Raw genomic sequence first — 22,711 nt, 5'->3', positions numbered from 1 at the left:
AGTGCTAAAATGCTAACTTATTTGCGGGTTTTAGGACTCATTCCTGCAGCACTCTATAGAGGTTCCATCAGAATGAGTGCTGCCAAAAGTAGTTCAAATTCCAGAAACCTTTGGCCTAATATACAGCATATATAAGGCTGCAATTTTCAAGAGATTGCTCTCGCTCATCAAAACATTTGTGCAGAGCAAGACTTATTTTGTGGATAGAGATGCTTCACCATAAAATAAAGGCATTCACTCAGAAATGGTATATAGTATTTATCAGTGTTTACTTGCCCTCTGAGGAGAGATGACCTAAACCATCACAACATAATAAAGACCTCCACATAATGGTTTAACGTCTGTTGACCATGATATTGGTTTTCTAGGTGTAATCCCCCACTTTGCTTTTGCTTTTGTGCCTGTCCCACTCTCTTCTTATTTTGACAGTGAAGGGCGTTATTGGAAAAATAAGGTAACAGTCCTGAAATTAAAGAGTTTTATCTCATATTTTTTTTAAACAGGAAAAGGTCAGTCCCTGCACTGCTTACAAGAAACACATTCCATTCCATTCCATTTACATATGTGTTAAAATTGCTATCAAACATCATTTTTTCCCTACTAATTTCAGTAATCTTGTATATATCAAGCTGTCATACATTGCATATTTCACACTGAATGTATAAGTATCCTGGGATGCTGGATACAACACAAATACTAGAACCCAATAAGTGCAGATATTATACAGTATTGATTTTAATGTTGCAGTTTTTCCCCCCGTAGGACGGCTTCTTTTGAATTACACACTTTGGTTCGGCAGAAATCTGACAATGAGTCAGAGCAAACAAGCCCAAGGTTTATGAAAAAAAAGAAGGCCTTAGCATTTCTTTGCATACTAATGGCGATATAATTTCTCTGGGCTTGTGGTACCTAGTTATAGAGCAAAAGGAACCCCTGTGAAAACAACTTCCAAGAGGCCCACCATCTGGTGGGAGAGATACAGCATGTAAGGATTCTCAAAGAGGTGCGGGAGAAAATGCTATGAGACAGTAGTGATTCATTTCAGTCTCACACTTCCCAGAATTTCCTGATTTAGATATTATTTTAACCTCTTGGCTGCACCACCACAGCAGTGTGTCAGCCTATTGATGATCCCAGTGTGGGCTTGCCTTATTTAAGAACACAGTGTACATACCAATGAACCTGTCCACCGTATCTGCTCTGCGTGGGAGGATGTACACCGAGCAGGGGAATGCGGCACAAAAAGCATGGACGATGAGGATGCATTACACCATTTATGATATGACTATGTGCTGCTCTGAATGGGTCTCAGCTGACATTTGATGATAGGGAGACATAGGAGTGCAAGCATATTGTAGGAGGAAATCAGACATGCCGAAACCATTAGCCAGTCAGCCTTCATACAGCAACACGCACCACAGCTATTACTGTGATAGCAAATAGGCCTCTGTCAATCTCCAACATTGAGCTAGATAAACACACAAAAGGTGACTCTATCAGCCTTTTTTTCCTGTGTTTCCTGTCTGGGACACTCAAGCAAAAAAAAAAAAAATTATGGATGCCACCAGCTGGCGTCCACTTTCCCAGAGGGCATTACCAATGCATGGCCTTCAGTATAGCCGCAGGGTAGCCTCAAAGACATGACTGTCCCAATCTGAGAAAGTTTAAATCTGATTCTGCATCAGCCGTTTTCTAAATTGCTTTAAATATCTGTGTGAATAAATTACTGGATCAGCGTTATTAGTTTTTTGGGTTTTGTTTTTTTTACTTTCAGAAAGAAATCCAGGGATTCCTCAAGAGAGTGGTGAGGACACAGAAAAGAGCTTTCATGTTATCACCAGTGATACCTATACATACAGTATAGGTCCACAATGGTTCTATTAAACTTTAATATAGGGTCTGAAAATTTTCTCATGGATTTTGCACTTACCAGTGTTTTTACTTTACAGCAGAAGTGGAAATTTGCATGATGCTACTATGTTTAAACCATGTTTAGATGTGTGTTCTCTCAAACAGTCGAGTCAGAGCACAGACGGATGATGTAGAGAGCTGACTCAAGGTCAACCAGCACTTGGATTGAGGTTAATAACAAAATTGTTGAAAAACAAAAAACAAAAAAAAAATGTTCCACCTGAAAGCTATTTCAAGTATACACATCACATGCAGTGAGAAGCAGCAGCAAAGATAGAGGAGGAGATAGAGGATGACATGTTAAAAAGGTCAGACATTTGGAGTTGGACACGCAGTTGTGCATGTATGGTTTACAAGATTTCACAATTTAGCTGTAAACATTGACAAATTAATTGCAAAAGCAGATGCAACAGATCTGGTACAGTTTTGTTGGAAATGAGCAAGACTATAAAAATGTAATAATTTCCACATGTGCCATCCAGCTGGCGAGGATGATAAATCTGCCTCATCCGAGTACAGATCCACACTATTAAACAGGAATTATAAAAACATGGTTCAGTTGAGTGACTTTTAAACTTAGAAGAGACAGATAAAGGTAAGTAGTTTAAACTCCTTGAATATATGCAGGAGCATGGACTAAGACAGTTAAACGCACAATTAAAGAATTTTTCATCCAAAGTTAGTGTGTGTACGACGCCTTGAAACAAAGATGATTTTGATTCCAATGGGCCAAACCAGGTAATGGTTTTCAGTTCTGGAGCTGTTGCAGTGTGTTTGTTTTTGGTTGATTGGATGGGATCATAATTCCTCAAAAGACAGTAGCTATTGTTACTTTCAGAATTACTGGTAAAAGCTGAGCCGCACAACCACACAACTATACTTTGTGGGGCAAAGACTCAGTTGAAAGAAGGGCCTACTCTCCTCTGAAGTGTCCCCGCTCCTCATCCTGATTTTGCAACACATGCATAAAAATACATTAGGAAGTACAAAATGTTACAATATCTCACTCGTCACCATTTGGAAACGCATTGTTCAATTACAACATTGTTAAAATTGCACATTTTACAAAATAAGCTATAATGCAGATCAAATATACCCTAATAATATTATTTTACAGACCATTGAAATATACTTACAGTACTTTCATCTTCACCAAGATGCAAAGACAACTAGTATGGTACTCAGAGACCTCAGGCCTCCACCAAGGCTATTTTCAACAAACACCAGACCTCAGGGAAAGAAATTCAAATTCATAGCAAATGATCTGAATCTGCTCCAAAATTTAATGGTTCCTTCCCTGACCTTTGCCCTGTTTCTCTATAAAGTTCAGTACAAATTGGTTCAATACTTTTTGAACAATCCTGCTGACAAACAAATAGACAAGGTTGAAAACATAACCTGTTTGGCTGAGGTAAAAAAAAAATACCCAGTGGAGGTAATATGTGTAAAAACTGGCTGCTTGATATTTCAGTCAGCTGTGGGCCAGGTGCGTCTTTGAAACCAGCTTTGAAAAACTTCCTTTAGCTGTCTCCCTCTGCTCTTTCTCTCCCTGAGCCTGTCTCCGTTGTTTCGAGGGAGCTGCCACTGTAAACAATGTGCAACCCTCAATATGAAGCTTCATTTTTAAAACTACATCAACTTCTGCTAACCACACTCAACACTTAGCCTATTACAGAGCAAGGCAATTATGAGTATAACTATTATGCAATTTTAACACAATCAGTAATTAACAGTTTCAATAGTAAAATAGCCATGAATATTTCTAAAGAATTCATAGAAGCAGCCCAGATCTTCACACACATCACAAGTCTTGAAGGCCAACAGTTCCAACACACTGACCACAATTCAAATAGAAAAATGGATTTTATGTAGTGTGATCCATGATTTGTAACTGATTTATGAGAACAAATAAAGAACAAAGGATTCATACAGTGTAACTGTTGTCTTGCCAAAAAAGAATCCAGCTTTGGTGTACCTCTGGACAGAGCCAGGCTAGCTGTTTGCCCTGGTTTACAGTCTCTATGCTAATCTAATCTAAATGCCCACTAGCTGTACCTTCATGCAGATTGGTGGCAGAAAAAAACATTAAGTGTCTTAGTAAGGTGTTGGGCCAGCATGTACCACCACAACAGCTTCAATTGATTCTCCAAGTTTCTAGACTCTACTGGAGGGATGAACAAATGGTATTCCCTCATTCCCTCACGTCCGTCTGTCATGGTCTCAACCTGGAGGCTCCAGGGTTTTGTTTTTTTGGACTTTCTCACTTCCGGTTTTATTTTGTAATTGGTTTCCTTGTGTGTCTCAGTGTTTTGCTTCCTGTCGTGGTCTTGTTTCTGTGTGGTGATTGTCTGCCCCGCCCTAATGTGTTTCACCTGTGTTCAATCACCCTTGCCTCCCTTGTCTATATAGTCTTTGTGCTTCCCTTTGTCTGTGTTGGTTCGTCTGTTGATTTCTTGGTTTGTCCTCATCGGTCCACGTCTCCTGTTCACGTCTGGTTGTCCTCAGTCTGTTCATGTCTGCTTTACCCTCGGTCTGTTCATGTTGCCTGTTCCTGTGTTTCCCTGCTGTTCCGTGTGGTTCCCTGTGCTTTTTTACGTTCTTTTGTTTAATAAATCTGTGTGCACCGTCTCCCATGTGTTGGCAGCATTTGGGTCCTACTTACCACTAACCCTGACACTTTCAGTGTGATCCTTAACTCCTTTTTTTTGTAGAAATCACCATAGACTGGTCTGATTTTTGATACAGAATCTGAACAATAAATCACAAAAATAATCAACAGATTCATTTATAATTTAATCAGTAACTTTTTCAGCCAAGAAGGCCACTTCCAACTGAATGCGCTCTCTAATATGAAGGAGAGTCTCATTTCATCCCAGCAAAATAAAAAAAGAGCAAGAAAACTCCTAAAGGTTAGATGTTAATATACTATTGCTCATGTTATTGCGGATGGCACCTACAGACATATCCTGTATTTATGTACTGTACATCAAACAAAAGGCCATGAGCAGAATACACACACAACTGGCTCAGCATCTGTCTACATTCATGCTGCTCCAAAATTCTCCTGTTCTCAGTGTTAGCTGGTTAAAACTTAATTAAGATGTTAAGTAATGGAGAAGAGATCAGAGATCTGGGAGAGAGGAAGCATTGAAATCACACTGGGTCTATGAGCACAGGATGTGCAATTAATATACTCCAAAACAAAGAGATGAAAGAGAAGGCAGGTTGCAACAACGAGTCTCTTATTGCTCTCTTTCTGCCTCTCAACAGATGGCAGCAGGTGAGCTGGAGGAGAAGGTGGAGCAGTTGGAGGCCAATATTTGGAGCTGGATTTCGGATCGCATCTGCTAAGTAGCCAAATAATCCAAGTCACCCATTTAAGAGGAGATGACACAGCTCTCAGCTCTTAGATATGACTTAAGTCATGATTTTTTTTTTATCAGAATATTTCTATTTAAAAGAAACTGTGCAAAACAAATCATTTAAAACGAGTACACATTATTTTTTTCACTTCTGAGTCAATTACAGGAAGCAGGTATGAATTGTTAAAAGCATGTTGTGATCCTACTCTGAAACAAAAATACTGAGCACAAAAAGAGAATTAATTGTGAAGCCGTGCTGGCTGGCTGGCCGGTAAAACCCGACTGATGAGTCTGCTCTTAACATTCTTCACCATAAAGCTCTTATTTTCACAAACTGGACGCATGTATTTCACTTTGTTTATACCAGACGTGAGAACGTGGTATTGTTTTAACCTTGCATGAGTGTGTGTGTTTGTCTCATGGTAAAATGTGGTCCTGGAGACACCGACTGTAGTAGGAACGACCACAGAGGTGGTTTTGAGTTCTTTGGCAGGTGTTTATACGTCTGTCTGTCATGAAACGTCAAAGGTGTGTAGTTGAGGTCAAAATGAAGAATGAACGATGGGTGTGGGCCGACCTGAGTACTGAGTACTCATGTAATAACGTACTACTCAGTACTCATGGGTTAGAACATCAACATGTTGATGGGTGTCACAGCTAGTGTGATCCTATCACAACATGGTCTCTAGTGGGTTTTTTAACAACAAACTGGGGCCTGGTTGAAACAGCTGAGCGCACATACCACAATATGTGACTGACAGGTATAGGCTGTAGGTCAACAAAAGCTTAAATATTATTTCTTCAAGTCCAAAGCTGTACTAAATGTATTTTTCTTCTGAAACATATTATCCGGTATGATGATGACAAACAAGAAAAAAAAATTAAACCACTCATAAACTAGAATTACCACCTCACAGCTGTATGCCTCCGCCAACCAGTTAAGTTGCAAGAAATCTGATCACAATCTGCCCTTCCTGAGTTACAGCGTTAAATAAAGTGTTTTTGCAGAACATTGTGGTGTCACAGTGAAGTTGATCTTTGACCTTTTGGATATAAAATGTCATCACTTCAACATTTTATCCTATTAGACTTTCATGTTGAATTGTGTCATAATTAGCCCATGAATTCTTGAGTTATGGCCAAAAACGTGTTTTGTGAGGTCACACCACCAAATTCTAATCAGTTCATCCTTGAGTTCAACTGAATGTCCGTACCAAATTTACTACCACTTGGCCCTGGCTGCCGCCAGTGCAGAACCATAACAACACTGACATGATAGATATGTTTGGTCACTTTTTACTGCAGGAGTTGTCTGATATTAAAAACAAGAAAATGAATGTGTATAAAACAGACAGTAGACAACTGAATTTAACAGTGAATTTAATGAAAGTGTATGTAGCATATGTATACAGAGCTGTGTAAACAAAGTGGCACTTATTCAACCTCCACCGCTTCTATGAGAGCGGTGACACAAGCCGACATGTACAGTCAACACAGAGGAACACAGTGTCTAAGACGGCTTACACACTCTGTGTCCTCAGCTCCTCTCCAGCACACCACACTTTAGTCACCAAATGTTTCAAGCTTTCTTGCCTTAATCTGACCAGTTGCTTCTGGTTGTTCCAGGATCTAGGCTGAAGCACAGGAGAGATGGTGCCTTTACAGTTGTAGCCCTCAAGCTGCCTCTGCATATTAGGCTGCCCTTCCGCTGCCTGTTTTCAAAATCCCATTTTAAAACATTTAGTCCCTTGTGTTTGACCCATTTTGAGAATTGCTTTTATTATTTTATCATCCTTTGTTTTCTGTTGTTTTTATTTTTGTTTTGAGTCTTTACAGTGTAGTTTTGTTTTTTACTTTTTGTTTCAAGGTTAAATGACTAGCTTCAATTTCTCTACATTCCAGTGGATTATACAGTGTTTGCTCTCAAAGCACAACAGGACATTTAATGGAGGAATGGACATGTTAGGTTCATTCATAGATTAACTTTGAAATTAGGATTCTATGAAACAAAAGAGCAGAATTTTCTGCTTTGAATTGAAAAACTGAAGTCAAGCTTTTTACCCACTGATTGGTGAAGATGAAAGATTGTATTTGCTGTATAATATTCAAAAAGACTGACTGTAATATCATATGATTTGTATTTATGATCATTTACTGTATTTCCTGACAATTTATGTATCCATTGGGAGTAAATATGGTAATTTGCAAAAAGTACTTTATAATATGTGTTGTTTATATCTATTGTGTATCTATAAACCTCTATGGAAACAAGAAAGAGCCTCACACACCACCCTGAGATAATGTAGATTAAAAAACATTTGTTGAATAATAGTATTAGAATAATTATATTTGTGCGACATGACTTAATTTTGACGGACTTGAGCTGAAGCTCACACTGGTCTGGACCTGCCACCTAGTTATTTCTGTTAACCATTGATTTGCTGATTATTTACTAATTTAGTACATACAGTAAACTGAATCTCAGAGGAGCGACAAATGCACACACAATATCCCAGAGCCCAAGCTGACATGTTCAAACTGCTCATTTTGTCCAACCCAAAACAAATTTGTTGGCTATTAAGAGTTTTAGCACGACATACTATGCAAGAAATACAATGTACTGAATAAAAGGTTCATACAGTCCAACAGCAGGTTTGTTGTGGCAGGTTTGTTTTTGGCTGTCTCAACATTAAACGTCTTGCATCAAAGGCTCCACTTCAAGTGCACTGACAACCGGATACTGCACAAGAAGACAACTAGACTAAGTCTCACAATTACTGTGTGGGAGAGCAGATCATGTAATCGCAGCATACTACATTAGTTAAACGGCAAAATCAAACATTTGAACAGGTTAAGACAATAGGATATTTTTAATTTCTCACCCTTAAGTTTGAAGCAAAAACTATTTTTTCACTTGGTAAAAATGAATTGCAAATGCTGATTTTCTCAGAGTATTTTGAATGTGTTGTGTGCATATACTGTATAAATTATAAGCTGGTCCCAAAGTTAAGAGTCTCACCAAATAAAGTAGCACACATCCTTTTTTGTTCTGCTGCCTGAAGTGACCCTTCACTGTGAATACAGAACTGTGATGCTCTTGCTGAGGCTGAAATGTTTGCATTATCAGGCTGAAAACAACAGGCTGTATCTAATATAAACCGTGTTGAAAGCTGCCTGTCACAGCATGCCTCAGGTATGTAGCTGACACTTACAGAGCAAGTAATAGATAATTACAACACTACATTGCATAAACTGTGACTGAAGAGTAGCAACATGTCAGTTCCACTATAAACATACAGTAGTCGATCTGTTTGTTACAACCAGATGGACTTGGCATTTATGTAAATTAGACATTTGTTCTCACCAAAAACAAGCTCAAATGGTGGTGTTCCAATAAAGTAGAAGAAAGCAGTTGTGTGTTGTGCACTGCTTTTATCTCTGCAGGCTCCGCAGTTTAAAAGTCAGATTTACATTTAAACTCAGCGGTGCAGGCTTGCAAACAGACATCAGTACTTATCATACGGCACAGAAAAATCTATTTCACTTGGTTAGCTGCTCATTATAACAGTGACTCATTCACTGTATATATGAAGCATATAAACAGCTATTTCCAACCTATAGCACAATGCTAAAATGTGGGTTAAGAAGGATTTTTTTTTTTACTTCCATGACAGAAACACAGTGGTACAGGAACAGACTGCAGGAATATTATCAAATAATTTAAACATGTCTTTTGTGGCTATGTGAATTTTGGTCAAACAGTTCCTACGAATCTAATAACTTGTGGCTGGTTCAATGTTATTTTTCACACTAAACATTTTCAACTCTGCTGTATATAGCTAAGTATTGCATACTGATGAAATTTCATGCACTTGTCTTCAGTCTTCAATGACCAAAATCCATCTTAAATTATGCTAACAAAAGCTTTCTTGCAGGTACTTGAGTCTGTGCTATTATATAAACCCACTGCAGGTAAATCAAGAATCATTTTTGCTTCATCACACTGAGATGTTGCAGATGTGAATTCAAAATGGATTTTTCATGTTCCAGTGCTGTGATTCTGTCTCTAACTAGCTGTCTATACTATGTAATACACCCAATTACTCATTTGTATAAACTATTACAAGTCTACATTACAAACTTATATGTTGGAACATATAAAAGTCAGATATAAGACCCTGTCCATGCATAGCATCAAAATGACTTCTTCAGATTTAATACAAACTTATTCATTTGAAGTCCTCCTGCATTCAAATATGTGTTTTTCTTATAGTTACTTAACTATGACGTTTGGGCTTCACTGTGCAGAATGATATGTGTGCAAGGTTTGATAATGAATGGTTGTTTTCGCATTCATCTGCTGAAGGGAGGGAATTTTATTTATGCTCACCTTAAATTTGAGTTCAACACTTTTATGTAGGATTTCTATTACATTGCAACTAATTTAGAAGCCAATCCAATATGCAATTTATAGCTAGGCTAGGTTCACAGTTGGGTCACCTGGAGACAAAACTTCACAGCCTGTGAAGCCCCCTCAGGGGTTTGCAGCAGAAGAGAAAAACTGAGTTATACTGCCTTAGCTACTTTCTAAGCTAACAGCTGCTAATGAATTGCTGGCTTGAGTACGGAGACTGGCAAGCAGACAGTAGTAGCTGACTTTTGAGTTTTCTTTAGTTTTTTCATCTTTCAGTTGTTCTTTTTCACAGGTTGAGCTGTTGTTTTCTCACAACAGGTGGAATACCGTGCACGTTGTTAATGCAGTACCATTCTAAACTGAGTATGTATGTTGGCCATTGTCAGGGCAGAATCACAAAATAGTCGCTGATAATTTATTATATTTTCACTGCACTCATATTTGGAAGTGTGGGATTCCTGGAGCTTTGAAAAGGGACCAGGATGCCTAGATCATTAAAGCTTAATTTCACACTGAAAGTACACTTTGGATTTTCAGGAAAACAACATATATATATATATATACACATACTATATATAAGTATATTAATATATATATAATACTGTAGCAGCACCAGGGAGGAAAGTGATTTTTACATTTGGAACTGTGTTTTTTGGCCTAAATAAATAGCGTGTTATAGCAAGAATAAGAAAAGGGCTTAGCAGAAATCACAACAATGGGATTTTGATTAATGAGAAACATTCATTTTTGTATTGACCATTTAAAAGACTATTAAGATTGCCACTCAAGCGTTGAGCATTAATTATAAAGCAGGCCTACATAAGCTTCCATGAAATTTAATGAGCATTGTAAAGTCTAAAGTAATGGAAGGAGCTTTGTAGAGAATCAGGTGGTAAATAAAGTCCTGAAACGCCAGCCACATTAAACGTTCCCTGCCAAGTTTGTTTTCAGTGCACATACTAATGATACCTTCTTCTATTTTTTCAGAAAACATTTTGTTATTCATACACACTCACTGCTCACAATTATTAAAAAAATACTGGGAAAATACAGACTCATAACTGTCATTGCATACAACCAGTCATTATAACAAATAAAGCATATTTCTTTTGAACAATTAGATCTTCTCAAAGACATTTACAGACAGCATTTTGTAACATTATTTTAATAAAAACACTTACTTCATGCTGATGTGAAACCTAGATAAAAATGATCTCCTGCTATTTTTTGTAAAAGGGATTAGGCAAACTGAATGAGAGTAGTTCTTATCACAGCCAGGTACATTAAACCTGCTGTTGGTCATCAGTGATGTTTTACCACCAGGAAGCACAAACAGACTGAAAGCTGCACATTCACTGAGCTGCACGTGTTCACTCTCATCAGCTTTTTAAATGGCACTAGGGTTCATCTTAGACAGCTGCTGCTGATGTGATTACAATTAGAAAGCTACTTTAGTGCAGACGCTCAACCACAACACAAAACAACTCACCAGGCCAGATGCCAAGAAGCAACATTTCTCCGATAGTGAGGGTTTACACTGTAATACAGCAGGGCTCCTTGGCCAATCTATATTTCATACATATTCATTGATATTCACATACAGGATGGGCCTATGACTGCTGCATCACTCAAGACTAAAACATGAATGTCATAACAATCATAATCTGGAAAATCCTAGTTAAAAATCCTAGTTAAATATTCATGAGTTTACATATCCTGACATGGACCTGCAAATGCATGAACAACAAACAGAGATACAAAGCTTCCGAAGGCTCATAACTCCTCTCTGTCGGCTCTCTTATCAGCTCTGTGACACTGCAAGAGCCTTTAGGTCCTTTTTGAGCTATATCAGCTGTATTAATCTATTAACTTTGAATTCATCAATCACAAGGTTAAGGCAGCGATTCAGATAACATCAGCATACTCTGTCCTCCCCTAGTGGGAAATCTGGCATTATGTCACCTTTGTTTGTAGTAGTTACAAATCATCTCAGTTGACACAGAAACAACAGCTTTTGCAGGAGCTGGTCAAACAACTTTACAGCTCAACTGTGAGGTTTTTCAGGAGGAGCAAAAAAATGACAACTGCATCTTTGATGAAGATTCCTGCTCTCAGGAGGCTCACCTGTTTCCTTTTAGCACTCTCCAAGATTTTACCACAAAGACTTTTGCCAAGGGGCTTCCAGCCCAATCAATGATAGCACTAATTGAAATATTATCTCTTGTGCTTCACACAAATGCCCAGTCAAGCCCCCAATAATTGCACACAGATTATTCCACAGACCACACGCTTGCTAAACACTAACTCGAACATCTGCTCCAAAATTGCAAGCATACTGCTGCACCAGCTCAACACCCACAGTACACAACAACTCCCCCACTGTGAGATGCCTCCCTGCTGTTAATGCACGAGGGCAGGCCTTATCACAGTGTCGATGTGAAGGATCTGGGCAGGTGAAGGTGTATGATGGATGTGGGTACCTACTGCCTGCCCACCTAAATTATATATCTGTTTCCCTCCCTTGAGATTTCAATCAGATAAAAAGAACATATGGAAGTTTTAGAGAAGTATCACAGGCTGTAAATGCTCCTGAAAGATTGGGAAGCCTCCACAATCAAGTGGGTAAAGAATAAAAGCAGGAAACGTGTTGATTGTATCGGTAGTGTAAGCAAGACAGGGATTTTTGTTGCACATCGGAGGAAGCTATTACAAAAGCTAGACACAAGAACTACAGGTGAGCTGATTATAATGCAGCCAATGGAATCTTCCATATCATGGCAAAACCACTCAGGTCACATAGCTAGACTGAGATTTTTTGTTCACCACAGGGTTAATGTTGGGGATATCATCCATTATCTATACTGTTCCCCACTGGCTTCTTGCTCAATAATCTGTTGTTTCAACTTATTTCATTATCCTCTGGCCACTCCAGTTCCAAAACATTCCCTCAGTGCAAGTATCAGCTATGGCCAGGGATGGGATTCAAGAACCAGATCCAGTTGAGAACCAGTTCCAAGCTGGTTAGGTGTGATTGTATGCCAAAAACTTGTGTAAAAACTTTTTTTCACTCAGAAAATTGATCAGGAATCGTTAAGTTTTCAATACTCAGGCCTCTATGAAAAAACATGAGGTAAACAGAATTTTCAAGGTGAGAAAACCGTGCCTTTATTCCACCTCACTGTTTTGTATTAAAGGTATGAACACATACACTGTTGTCCATTAAGTTGGAATAATTGTTTACAGTTTAATTGTGGTTTAATTTTCATTGTGATATGTTTGGAAGAGATTGACTACTAAAGTTTTGAGAAGATATACACTTTATCTGTCAAGAATAAATCACATTGTCACAATCATTTCATGGAAAGAGGTAAAAAAATATTTTATTCCAACTTTATGAGCAACAGTGTATATCAACATGGCATACTCGGCATACTTTTTATAAAGATGCTTCCAGAGAAACACACAGTGCAATGTGCAAGCTGTGTTTCTCAAGGAGGTAGCATTCCTCAGACAAGACAACCTGGTGAATGGACACAGTCTAAAGTCACTATCCCTGTTGCTTATTAATCAGTCCTCCCTGGCAAAGTCCCCTGTGGCCACCAGGTCACATGATCACTTCACTGGGACTTGGGAAACTATGTGGGGGAGAAAAAGCTTCTCAATAAGCTTTGCCTTTACTTTTGTGCAACTGTAGGTATTGCCACTGCGTGATGATGCTGCATTATTTGTTATCCAGGAAGTTCAGCAGAAGCCATGTGCAAACTATTCAGCACATTTCCATCACTTACAGTATAAAAAATAAACAAAAATCAGATTCGAGTAGCATTTTCTGCCCATGATATGTTTACATGGTGATGTTTATTTGCATTTCAAATATCAGCATTTCCGAAATTTGAAAGTTCAGAATTAAAGTCTGTCCGTCTGTCATGTTATACATTAGGAGGAAAAAGTAAATTATAGAGTAATAATATGATATTCAAAAAATATGTTTCTATCAGCGTCTCCGGAGATTTGTTTTTTTCCTTCTCTGCTTAGCCTTGGCTCTAAAAGCCTTCAGTGAAATTTCAGTGCTGCAAATTGACTGTTGACCAAAACTAAGAATGAGTAAATCAATCAGGCTTCCATTAAACTCTTACACCAAATTTTCTACAACCAAGAAATGATTTATTTGGGATATGCAACTGTGAAAATACCAAACACACACACAAACAAACAGGGAAAAAAAGCAGCAATACAGAATACAGAAACAGAAAGCAACACGGAAATTGCTTCCCATGGCAGGAATGAAAAAGACAACTGGATAACAATTACCTCCAATTTGCAATTTGCCTTTTCAGAAAACAAATAATGCCCCTTGCTGTTTCCATGAAACAGGCAAAGTGGCAATTTCACATCTGAGGAGTAACAATTCTCAATTACAGACACTCATCATCTCATAATGTCTGTAATTGCCTTAATATTACATTGTGAAAGTAAGCACCATTAAGTTTAATTGAAAAAAATATATATTCATACGACAACCTCTCGACTCAGCTGTGGAACAACAATACAAAAATTGCTGTTGGTGATCAATCTTTCACTGTTGCTTCATCCTGTATTTTTTTTTTTTTAATTCATGGATGGCAAGTCCAGATTTTTAACCTATGTAGAAGAAGCAGAAAAACTCATTTTACCTGTAACAGCAGACTCAACAGACCAGAATACAATGCGGCCATGAGAGAGCATGTATTTCAGGAGCAGGGAGCATCACAAAAAACTATTTTCATCCTATTTCTAATGTTCTATCTATCTACACACCAGGGCTCCCCTTTTTATTCAATATCCCACCGTTTGTAGTATATGGAAAAACTTAAAGATGGGGTCTGTAACTGTTTTTCTGAATTCAACTCATACAATGTAACGTATAAGAGCAACAGACTATTGCTTGCCGTTTTACAAGGAACAAATTAAATAACACCTCGACTTCGAAAAATCACTGAAGCTAGCATCAAAAACTTCGACAGGTTACTTCCTTGCATTTCAAAATAAAAGCACTTCCTTTCAACTCTGTTCATAGTGATAAACTATTACTATTAGCAGGCTACACATTTCTTATATATGCATTATAAAACAATAATATTTATCATTTATTCTATAGACTAATTCAAACAAAGAAACATAGATAGATACTTTATGTATCCCCTAGGGGAAATTCATGTGTCCATTATCTCATTGTTGATAATAATAATAATAATAATAATAACAGTTGATAATAAATAAACAATAATAATTAGTTTAGTCCACTTCCTTTGGCTGAGGTGTTTTATAGCCAGACGGCAGTGGGAACAAAGGATCTCCTGAACCTCTCTGTTCTGCAGCGCAGTGAGATGAGACGTTTGCTGCAGCTGTAGTTGCTTCTCTGTCCTGCCAGAATATTGTGGAGAGGATGGTTGGTATTGTCCAAGATGGCCTCCATCTTACATTGCATACGTCTCTCCACAACAGTCCTGAGTGAGTCCAGACTCCTGCCAAGCACAGACCCAGCCTTTTTTACCAGCTTGTCCAGTCTTTGTGTTCATGTCGGACATGCTGCTGCCCCAGCAGACTGCAGCATAAAACAGTACACTGGCCACCATTGACTGATAAAACATGTGCAGCATTTCACTGCAGACATCAAAGGACCTGAGCCTCCTGAGGAAAAAGAGCCGGCTCTGCCCCTTTTGGTAGATGGCATCCGTGTTCAGGGACCAGTCCAGTTTACTGTCCAGGTGCACACCTAGGTATTTATAACCACATTCACAACAGAGACTGACAGCACAACTCTACAATGAATTGAGATGTTACTCATTTGAAATCAATATGAGTATCAGTACTGATTTCTACCATTGTACAAGTGGAAGCTTAGTATCTGTCCTGTGAAACCGAAAACTGACAAATGTCAGTAACACTCAAGAAACTTTTAGAAAAAGCACTGTGCCCTTTAAAGTAACATTACCATGACAACAAATCTGAGGAGTCACCTGTTAGTTTAAGTGAGGCCCTGCAGATTAACACGTCTCTTCTACAGAGGAGATTTAGCCTACATTTAAATTATTTTGAAGGAGTTACATGTCTGTTCTCGTTCATTCAAACTTGATTGTTTTCATGACAGGCCAATGATATGCATACTGCAGCTCACAGCTGTATACAGCAGGTTCATGCCAGTCTCTGGGGGTTATTCAGGGAGGGGTAGTAAATCACTATCTGTAGTAAAGGTAGATGAAGAAAGATGCAAACATCAGTGCATTTTATTCTAAGAGAGGATAAGGGTGAACTCTTACTTTTCTGCTAAGAAGCCCCTGGCTTTAATGGCATCTCTTTAATGTCCAATTTACATGATACTCATTTATTACATAACACAGATGGTGATAGCTACCTGACATTGTCTGCCATCTGCCTGCTCGGTCCATATATTCTGCAGCACTTCATGTGGACTGTTCACCAGGGGAAACGGACACAAACATGGACATTTTTTATGGCAACAGCTCTGCCTCTTTTTCCTTGAGATCCCTACTGAATAGCTGTAGCCCTGCGATAAGAAGAGAACACACTCTACCCATCAACAATGATCCCAATGTCTTTAACAAAAGACTGCATACAACGAGCACACCATGGCTCCCTTACCACCACCCCTATCCATCTCTGCTCTCTCAGCTGGTCATCCAAGAACAGCTGTTGCTCCAAATTTCGATCTAACCGGCTATAATTCTCGTCTTTGGCTGACACGGGCTGATGGAGGAAGGACAAGGGCACAATACACAGGCCTGCAAGAGTCTCGGCCAAAAAAACCTCAAGAGTTTGTGCTGCGCCCTAGCAACACAGCAAGCACTGTCTTCTCCTAGCCACATACAGAGAAAGAGGGAGGGAAGCAGCCCGCTTAGACAATGAAGCTGCCTCATTACCAGTGTTTATCTTAAGCTGGATTAATACTCCAGTAAGAAATGCCCTTTTTCCTTTGTCAAGAAAATAACATGTTCTGCATCTTTTGGGGCAGTTTCATGTTGGAATGTTTTGCTGTATTCCAGTTTTTTTTGTTTTTTTTGTTTGCAATTTTGTTTCCTTTGTGCAGAAACACACAACACCCACTGATGTCAATGTTTGATTGCTTATCACCTTCCCTTCACATGTTGCAGTTTGTTCATTCTGTTCTTGTGGAGGATGATCAACTGTTGAGGTTTAGATCCCACCTGCTTTCAGCAAACATTCTGAAGCTACTTCCATATTCAGCCCACCGACAGAAACAGTACAACCAGCTGCAGAAAAGCAAGAGCTACTCTTTGTTTGAGCTGCATTAACTCCATTGCTTACCTTACGGACAACACAAAAGGATATGGCCAACTTATTCCCAGCACATATTCCATGTAGAAGTGCTTTTTTTCATGTATGACTCTGGTGTCAAGTGTGAATAAATTCTTTCATGGTGAATGCATATAACCTTCTGTGCCAAGCATATTAGATGGGAGAAAATAATACAGGGCTGAATTCTGTGAGGGGCCCTGTGAAGCTGACCGTGACACATTCACACATATTTTACCATGGCACATGAGAAAGCCAAAGGATAGTGTGATACCATCATGTACTCTGCATTGTCTCCTGGAAGTTAAAAAAATGAAAGAAAGAAAAAGAAGTAGAGGTGGAAAATCAACAGGAAACTGAACTAATCTTAACTTTGGACCAAGTCTCCCACCTTCTGTTCAGTGAACTGACGCAGCCCCACAGCAAATTTAGCCTGCGGCTCATCCCCTTGAGGTGCGCTCGCTTCAAGCACTTGCTCGTGTCGACTGCCATCCAGATGTACAGTGCTTCCTGCCACAGTGGCTCGAGCCTCAGCCAGCCAACTAGCAGAGCGCTTCAGCCCAGGCGCTTCTTACTGTCTCTATCAATCGCTCCGGATTGTTTTTCTCTCGTCCTGTGATCTTCCCTGCTCTCTACATCCAACCCACCATCTTCTTTCTGACCGGCAGGTTCCTCTGCATATCTCTCTACACATCTGTACATGAGCCAAAACATCATTACTTCTCTCATGAACAGTCACAATGTTTACAAGATGCGTTCATTCCTGATTATAATCAGGTCAGATCATGAGAGGAGCTACTGTAACAACTACTTTCTATTTTAAAAACAGACCCACAGTCTTGCATGTTTCAACAGTCATGACAGCTTAACTTATACTGATACAAAGTACTTGAACTTAGTAATGGAAATGTACTCATAATAATTACTTACAGAATAGGAAGAATTAACTTTTAACATGACTTGTGTTGTATTCTGACAGTTTGTTACATTACCTGCGTTCAGATTTCCAACACGGGCTGTATTGTTCCAACATTTTCGATATCGGTACTGATACCAATACTTTGACTTCAATACCAGTTTTTTTTAATTAATTTTAACAAATCCATTTTAACAAAAAGAAAATTACAATACACATTAATATACAAATTATAGTTTTACTTTAGTTTTATTTTGAAGCTCGGTCTCTACACACTTAAAACATATTCATGTAAATAAACAGCCAATCACCAGCATTATTAGATCTTGGTCCTAGCAAGCTGCATGGTGATTGGCTCACTGAAGCTGTTGACATTTACTCATTTACTCTTCCATCATCCATCAATTTAATATTGGATGACAACAATACCTCAATAGTATCAAACATGCAGGCATGTTAGTCATACAGCAAATAATTAACGTGGGCCAAAATGAAACTTGTAGCCATTGTCTGGTTATTCTCTGCAAGCTTGCCACTGATCGTCTGTTTGCAAAGAAACCCCACTCTAGATAAGTCGTCTTGAATGAATTAGGCCACCAGTGAAAACTGTTGTGTGTCTGAATGTGAATGTCTTCTCAAAAGGTGACTTGTTTGGTGAAAGTTTGGTGAGATTCTGTCCTCCAGGTTTTGATGTAAATATTTTTGGTACATACAACCCCTATTCCCAAACACGACATCAAGATATCTGCCAAGATTTATGATCCAAAAGGCCCAAAAAGTTTTTTTTTGAAGAGCACACTGTGCTCGACTTGTGTGTCCAATTTCAATTCGATCGGACTTGCTCTGTGAGGGACGTGGCCTTTCCAAAAATTCAATCTTTTGGCCTTAATTACAGCACATGCACATAATTTCAATTTATTTGGCCTAGTTTCATGTTTCTAGCTCATTTCAGCTCACCAATTCTGCATAACAACAACAACAATAATAAGTAAAAACAATTGGGTTTAATAGGGGTTTCATAAAATGACTGATTGATTCTCATAGAATGACTTTAGGAATTAAATATTGCCTTTTCTATGAGAACTAGTGATTCATTCACCCTGAATCCCTCTGCTCACCTGTAAATCCTCCTTTTTCAATTCATTCATGATTTATTATCCTCCATATGTTCTTTGATTCTGTTTATTTGTTATCTTATCAGAATTTGCCTCATTCCTTATCTGTGCCCAATTCTATTGCTGCAATGACCCAATTTCCCCATGGGCACCATTTAAGTTTCATCTAATCGAATCTAACACATCTCTGACTCTGCAAGAGATCGGCTGATATGCAAATGACTTCAGCACAGTTTCGATGCTGTCTGAAGAATGGATTGGACTTGAAATGGAAGGGACAATTTATCCAGGTGTATTAAAAGCAGAATTTTTTAATGGTGCAGCAATGTGACACAAAACGGCATCTCCCTGGCTGCTTGTTTCAGTGGAAATTTGTGTATTTTTCAAAATATTGTCAGGTAAGTAAAGGTCTTCTTTCAATTGGCACTTCTTCTTGCCTGCAAAATAATGACTACGCTACTTTGCAACATAAGTAATAATGTAATTCAGCACATACTGTCACTGTCAATACCATATATTAAGTGGGGTTAAAGCAAGTTCTCTCTGGTCTAAAAAAAAAACCACACAGAGTGAGTCACTTGATTAATTCCATCTTTCTCTTAGCACTGACACATCTCAAATACATAATTAGGTTGAAAAGTGCAGAGTTTTATATGCTAAAACAGTGTGCCACATAACATCACAGTTTCAGTTTACCATAGTGGTTCACTGTATTCAGCGCAACCCTCATTTAGCGTTGCTGGAGATGGAATAAAATATGGGAAAAGAGGCAGTTCTTTTAAATTTCTATTTCTATTTTAATTAGAAAACATCATTATCAAGGAGGTAAAGCTGTGACCATATCTGTTTGTGTTAATCAATCATGTTTTTTGATTTCTTCAGTGCCTTTAACACCATCCACCCTGCCATACTGAGGAAGAAAATTACTGTCATGTCGATTGATGCTTTTCTGGCGTCCTGGACCATGGACTACCTTACCAGACGTCTCCAGAACTGTTTGTCAGACACAGTGGGGAGCAGTACTGGAACTCCACAGACGACCTTTTCTTTATACCCTATACACATATCAGACTTCAGGTCCAACACAGAGACCTGCCACCTACAGAAGTTTTCTGATGACTCTGCATTTGTTGGATGCATTGGGAGGGGGAGTATAAATACTTGGGTCTCCACTTGTGGAGCAAACTGGGCTGGACCAGGAACATAAAGGACCACAGCTCCGGTCCTTCAATGTCTGTGGCACTGTGCTGCAGATTTTTTATGGCCATCGCCATTTTCTGCGCTTTGGTCTGCTGGGGTAGAAGCTTGAGGGTGGCAGACACGAACAGACTCAACAAACTGATTCTGAAGGCCGGCTCAGTCCTGGGACTGCATGTAGACGTAAAGAGGAGGATGTTGTCAAAATTACTCTCCGTCATACACAACATCGCTCATCCTCTACGCAATGCTCTGGTTGGCCAGAGGAGCACATTCACACAGAGACTCACAATGACTAAGTGCTGCACTGAATGCCACAGCAGTTGCTTCCTTCCTGTGACATCCAGTTGTATAGTTCCTCCCCTTTCTGCTAAATTTTTACAACTTCTACTGCGACTTCTTCTAACTCTGTTTAAAATAATGTAAATCTATTCATTTCGGCATCTTCATCAGTGCTCTGCTATCAAAGTACTGATAACATTACACTTTTCATTCAGTTTAACTTGGTACATTATGGTTAATTTACTGTTAAATTAATGTTAATCTACTTTTAATTTACTTTTCACTTTTCCATTTTTGCTATGATTTTGTGTGATTACTTTTTTATTTTTGCAAATATGTACATTCCATTCTGTCTTTGTAATTATTACTGTATCATTACTTATAGTTTATACTCTTTTACTTATTTACCTCCTCCCTCCTAACTTTGTGTTGAAGAATTGTAACAAAGGAATTTCCCTGCAGGGATCAATAAAGTTTTTATGTGATTCTATTTCAGATCGATATTTATTTTCAACATTCATTTCTGTAAGCATGTATCATAATTTTAGCTATTTAAGCAAAAATCTTTGGCTCTTCTATTTTATTATGCAGGAATTTGACTTGTCACATACTGGGGAGGACTTCGGGTGTGTGTGTGTGTATGTGGTGGGGGGTGGGGTGGGGGGGGGGGCATCTATAAAGAGCAAAGGGGCTGCTGGCCAAATTAAATATAGTGAGGTGTTAAGGAAAAACAGCCCTCCTTCCTTCCATCCTATTCGTTGATTCATGCACTTCATTCGTTTGTTCACACATTTATTTAACTGTTTACTCCAGACCTCAAGGGTCATTATCATGGGAGGATTTCACAACATTAATCTGTCCTCCAGTGCCCATTATATTGTGTAGCCTACTGATGATGGAGCTAGAGGAAAAGCAAAGACAAATACACAAGCAGTTGATTAGGGCTGATAAAGATGCCGTTTTCATTCTCCTTATGTGTCCTTTATTTGCATGTTTTAGGCGCGCTTCTATCCAGCCACAATCTACTTATTGGATTGAATTTTTAATGTCAGGTGTAAACAAGGTCAGGAAGACTGAGCTGCTTCACTGCTCTCCGCTCCAACAGCACAGAACTCTTGCCTGCCCGGAGAATACAGGGCTTAACTTTGTTGACCTGACCACGCAGTCAATATGGATTAAGAACTAATGCTTAATCAACTTTGCAGCAAAGACCTCCCGTCCGGAAGATTTACCATGCGTCTCTATGATCCGCGGGCAGCAGGAGCCACAAGCGCAAAAAGGACAATTGCACAGTGCAGGTGCATTAAAGTAGAGAGCTGTGTGACTGGAGGCTATAAAGCCAGAATGATCAATGGCATATTAGTCCTGTTTATCTTTTTTTGACGCAAAATAAACAACTGAAGCAAAACTGATACTGCTGAGAATTACACTGGCAGGATTAAACTTTGACAGAAGAGAAGAGGCTGAAGCCTAATATAACCAGTATAAAAATACATTCAAATCACACTCGGTACTTAGAGTCACGCCACTGGCCAAAACAGCTCAACTGCACTTCACTAATCGCTTAATTTAAGCTGCGGTTTAGAGCGCAAGCATCGAGCCAAAGACTGTCCGCGACATGCACAAAAAGCCACTTAATAAACTAACAAACAGGCGCATCCGAACAGAGTCGAAGACAGCGATAACAAGTGCTCCGAGGAGAACAAAATCCATCACTTACCTTGCTCCATCAGCAGGATGGTCATCCCGACCAGCATAGCCCAGTACAGAGGATTCTTCATGTCTATCGATCTGTTTGTCTGCTGTGTGATGTCGTCAAGGAAAGAATAGCCTGCGAGTCTCTGAAAATCCCGAAAAGTGCTTTTTTCTTCAAGTACCCGGTGCTCCTGTCTGACTGTAAAGCATCCACCAACGCAGCGCTTCACAAAGTCCCTCCTTCAACTGTGAGGTTATTGGCAGCGCTGCTACACGCAAGTTAGCGGCATTCAACAGCACCACTTGCAGTCTGGATTCCTTCAAGAAAAGGATACTCACCTATGTTCACATGGTCGTGTATTCATCGAGCTGTAGAAGCGCTTTTAATTTGAAGGAAACATCTACCCACTTCCTGTCCGGACCCGGTTGTATGTAGCGAGCTTAAAGTGGCGATTAGCGGTGACTTCTTGACGAGGCGCTGCCCTCCCGCAGTCCCTCCACCTCA

The 22,711-nt window shown here is 39.1% G+C and overlaps 1 protein-coding gene across 1 annotated transcript in view; it reads right to left on the bottom strand.

The window, feature by feature from the left end:
• Positions 1–22,444, bottom strand: part of ntm (neurotrimin) — a 427,786-nt gene extending 405,342 nt beyond the window's left edge. The window contains exon 1 of the mRNA XM_056396544.1: positions 22,232–22,444. Within this exon, the coding sequence (XP_056252519.1) occupies positions 22,232–22,292 (61 nt within the window). The 5' untranslated portion in view covers positions 22,293–22,444. The remainder of the gene's footprint in view (positions 1–22,231) is intronic.
• Positions 22,445–22,711: the final 267 nt, after the last annotated feature.

This window comes from Seriola aureovittata, chromosome 15 (assembly GCF_021018895.1).
Source record: "Seriola aureovittata isolate HTS-2021-v1 ecotype China chromosome 15, ASM2101889v1, whole genome shotgun sequence".
NCBI lineage: Eukaryota > Metazoa > Chordata > Actinopteri > Carangiformes > Carangidae > Seriola > Seriola aureovittata.
The sequence above is the reverse complement of the archived record's forward strand: the minus strand, read 5'-3'. Positions and strand labels throughout refer to the sequence as shown.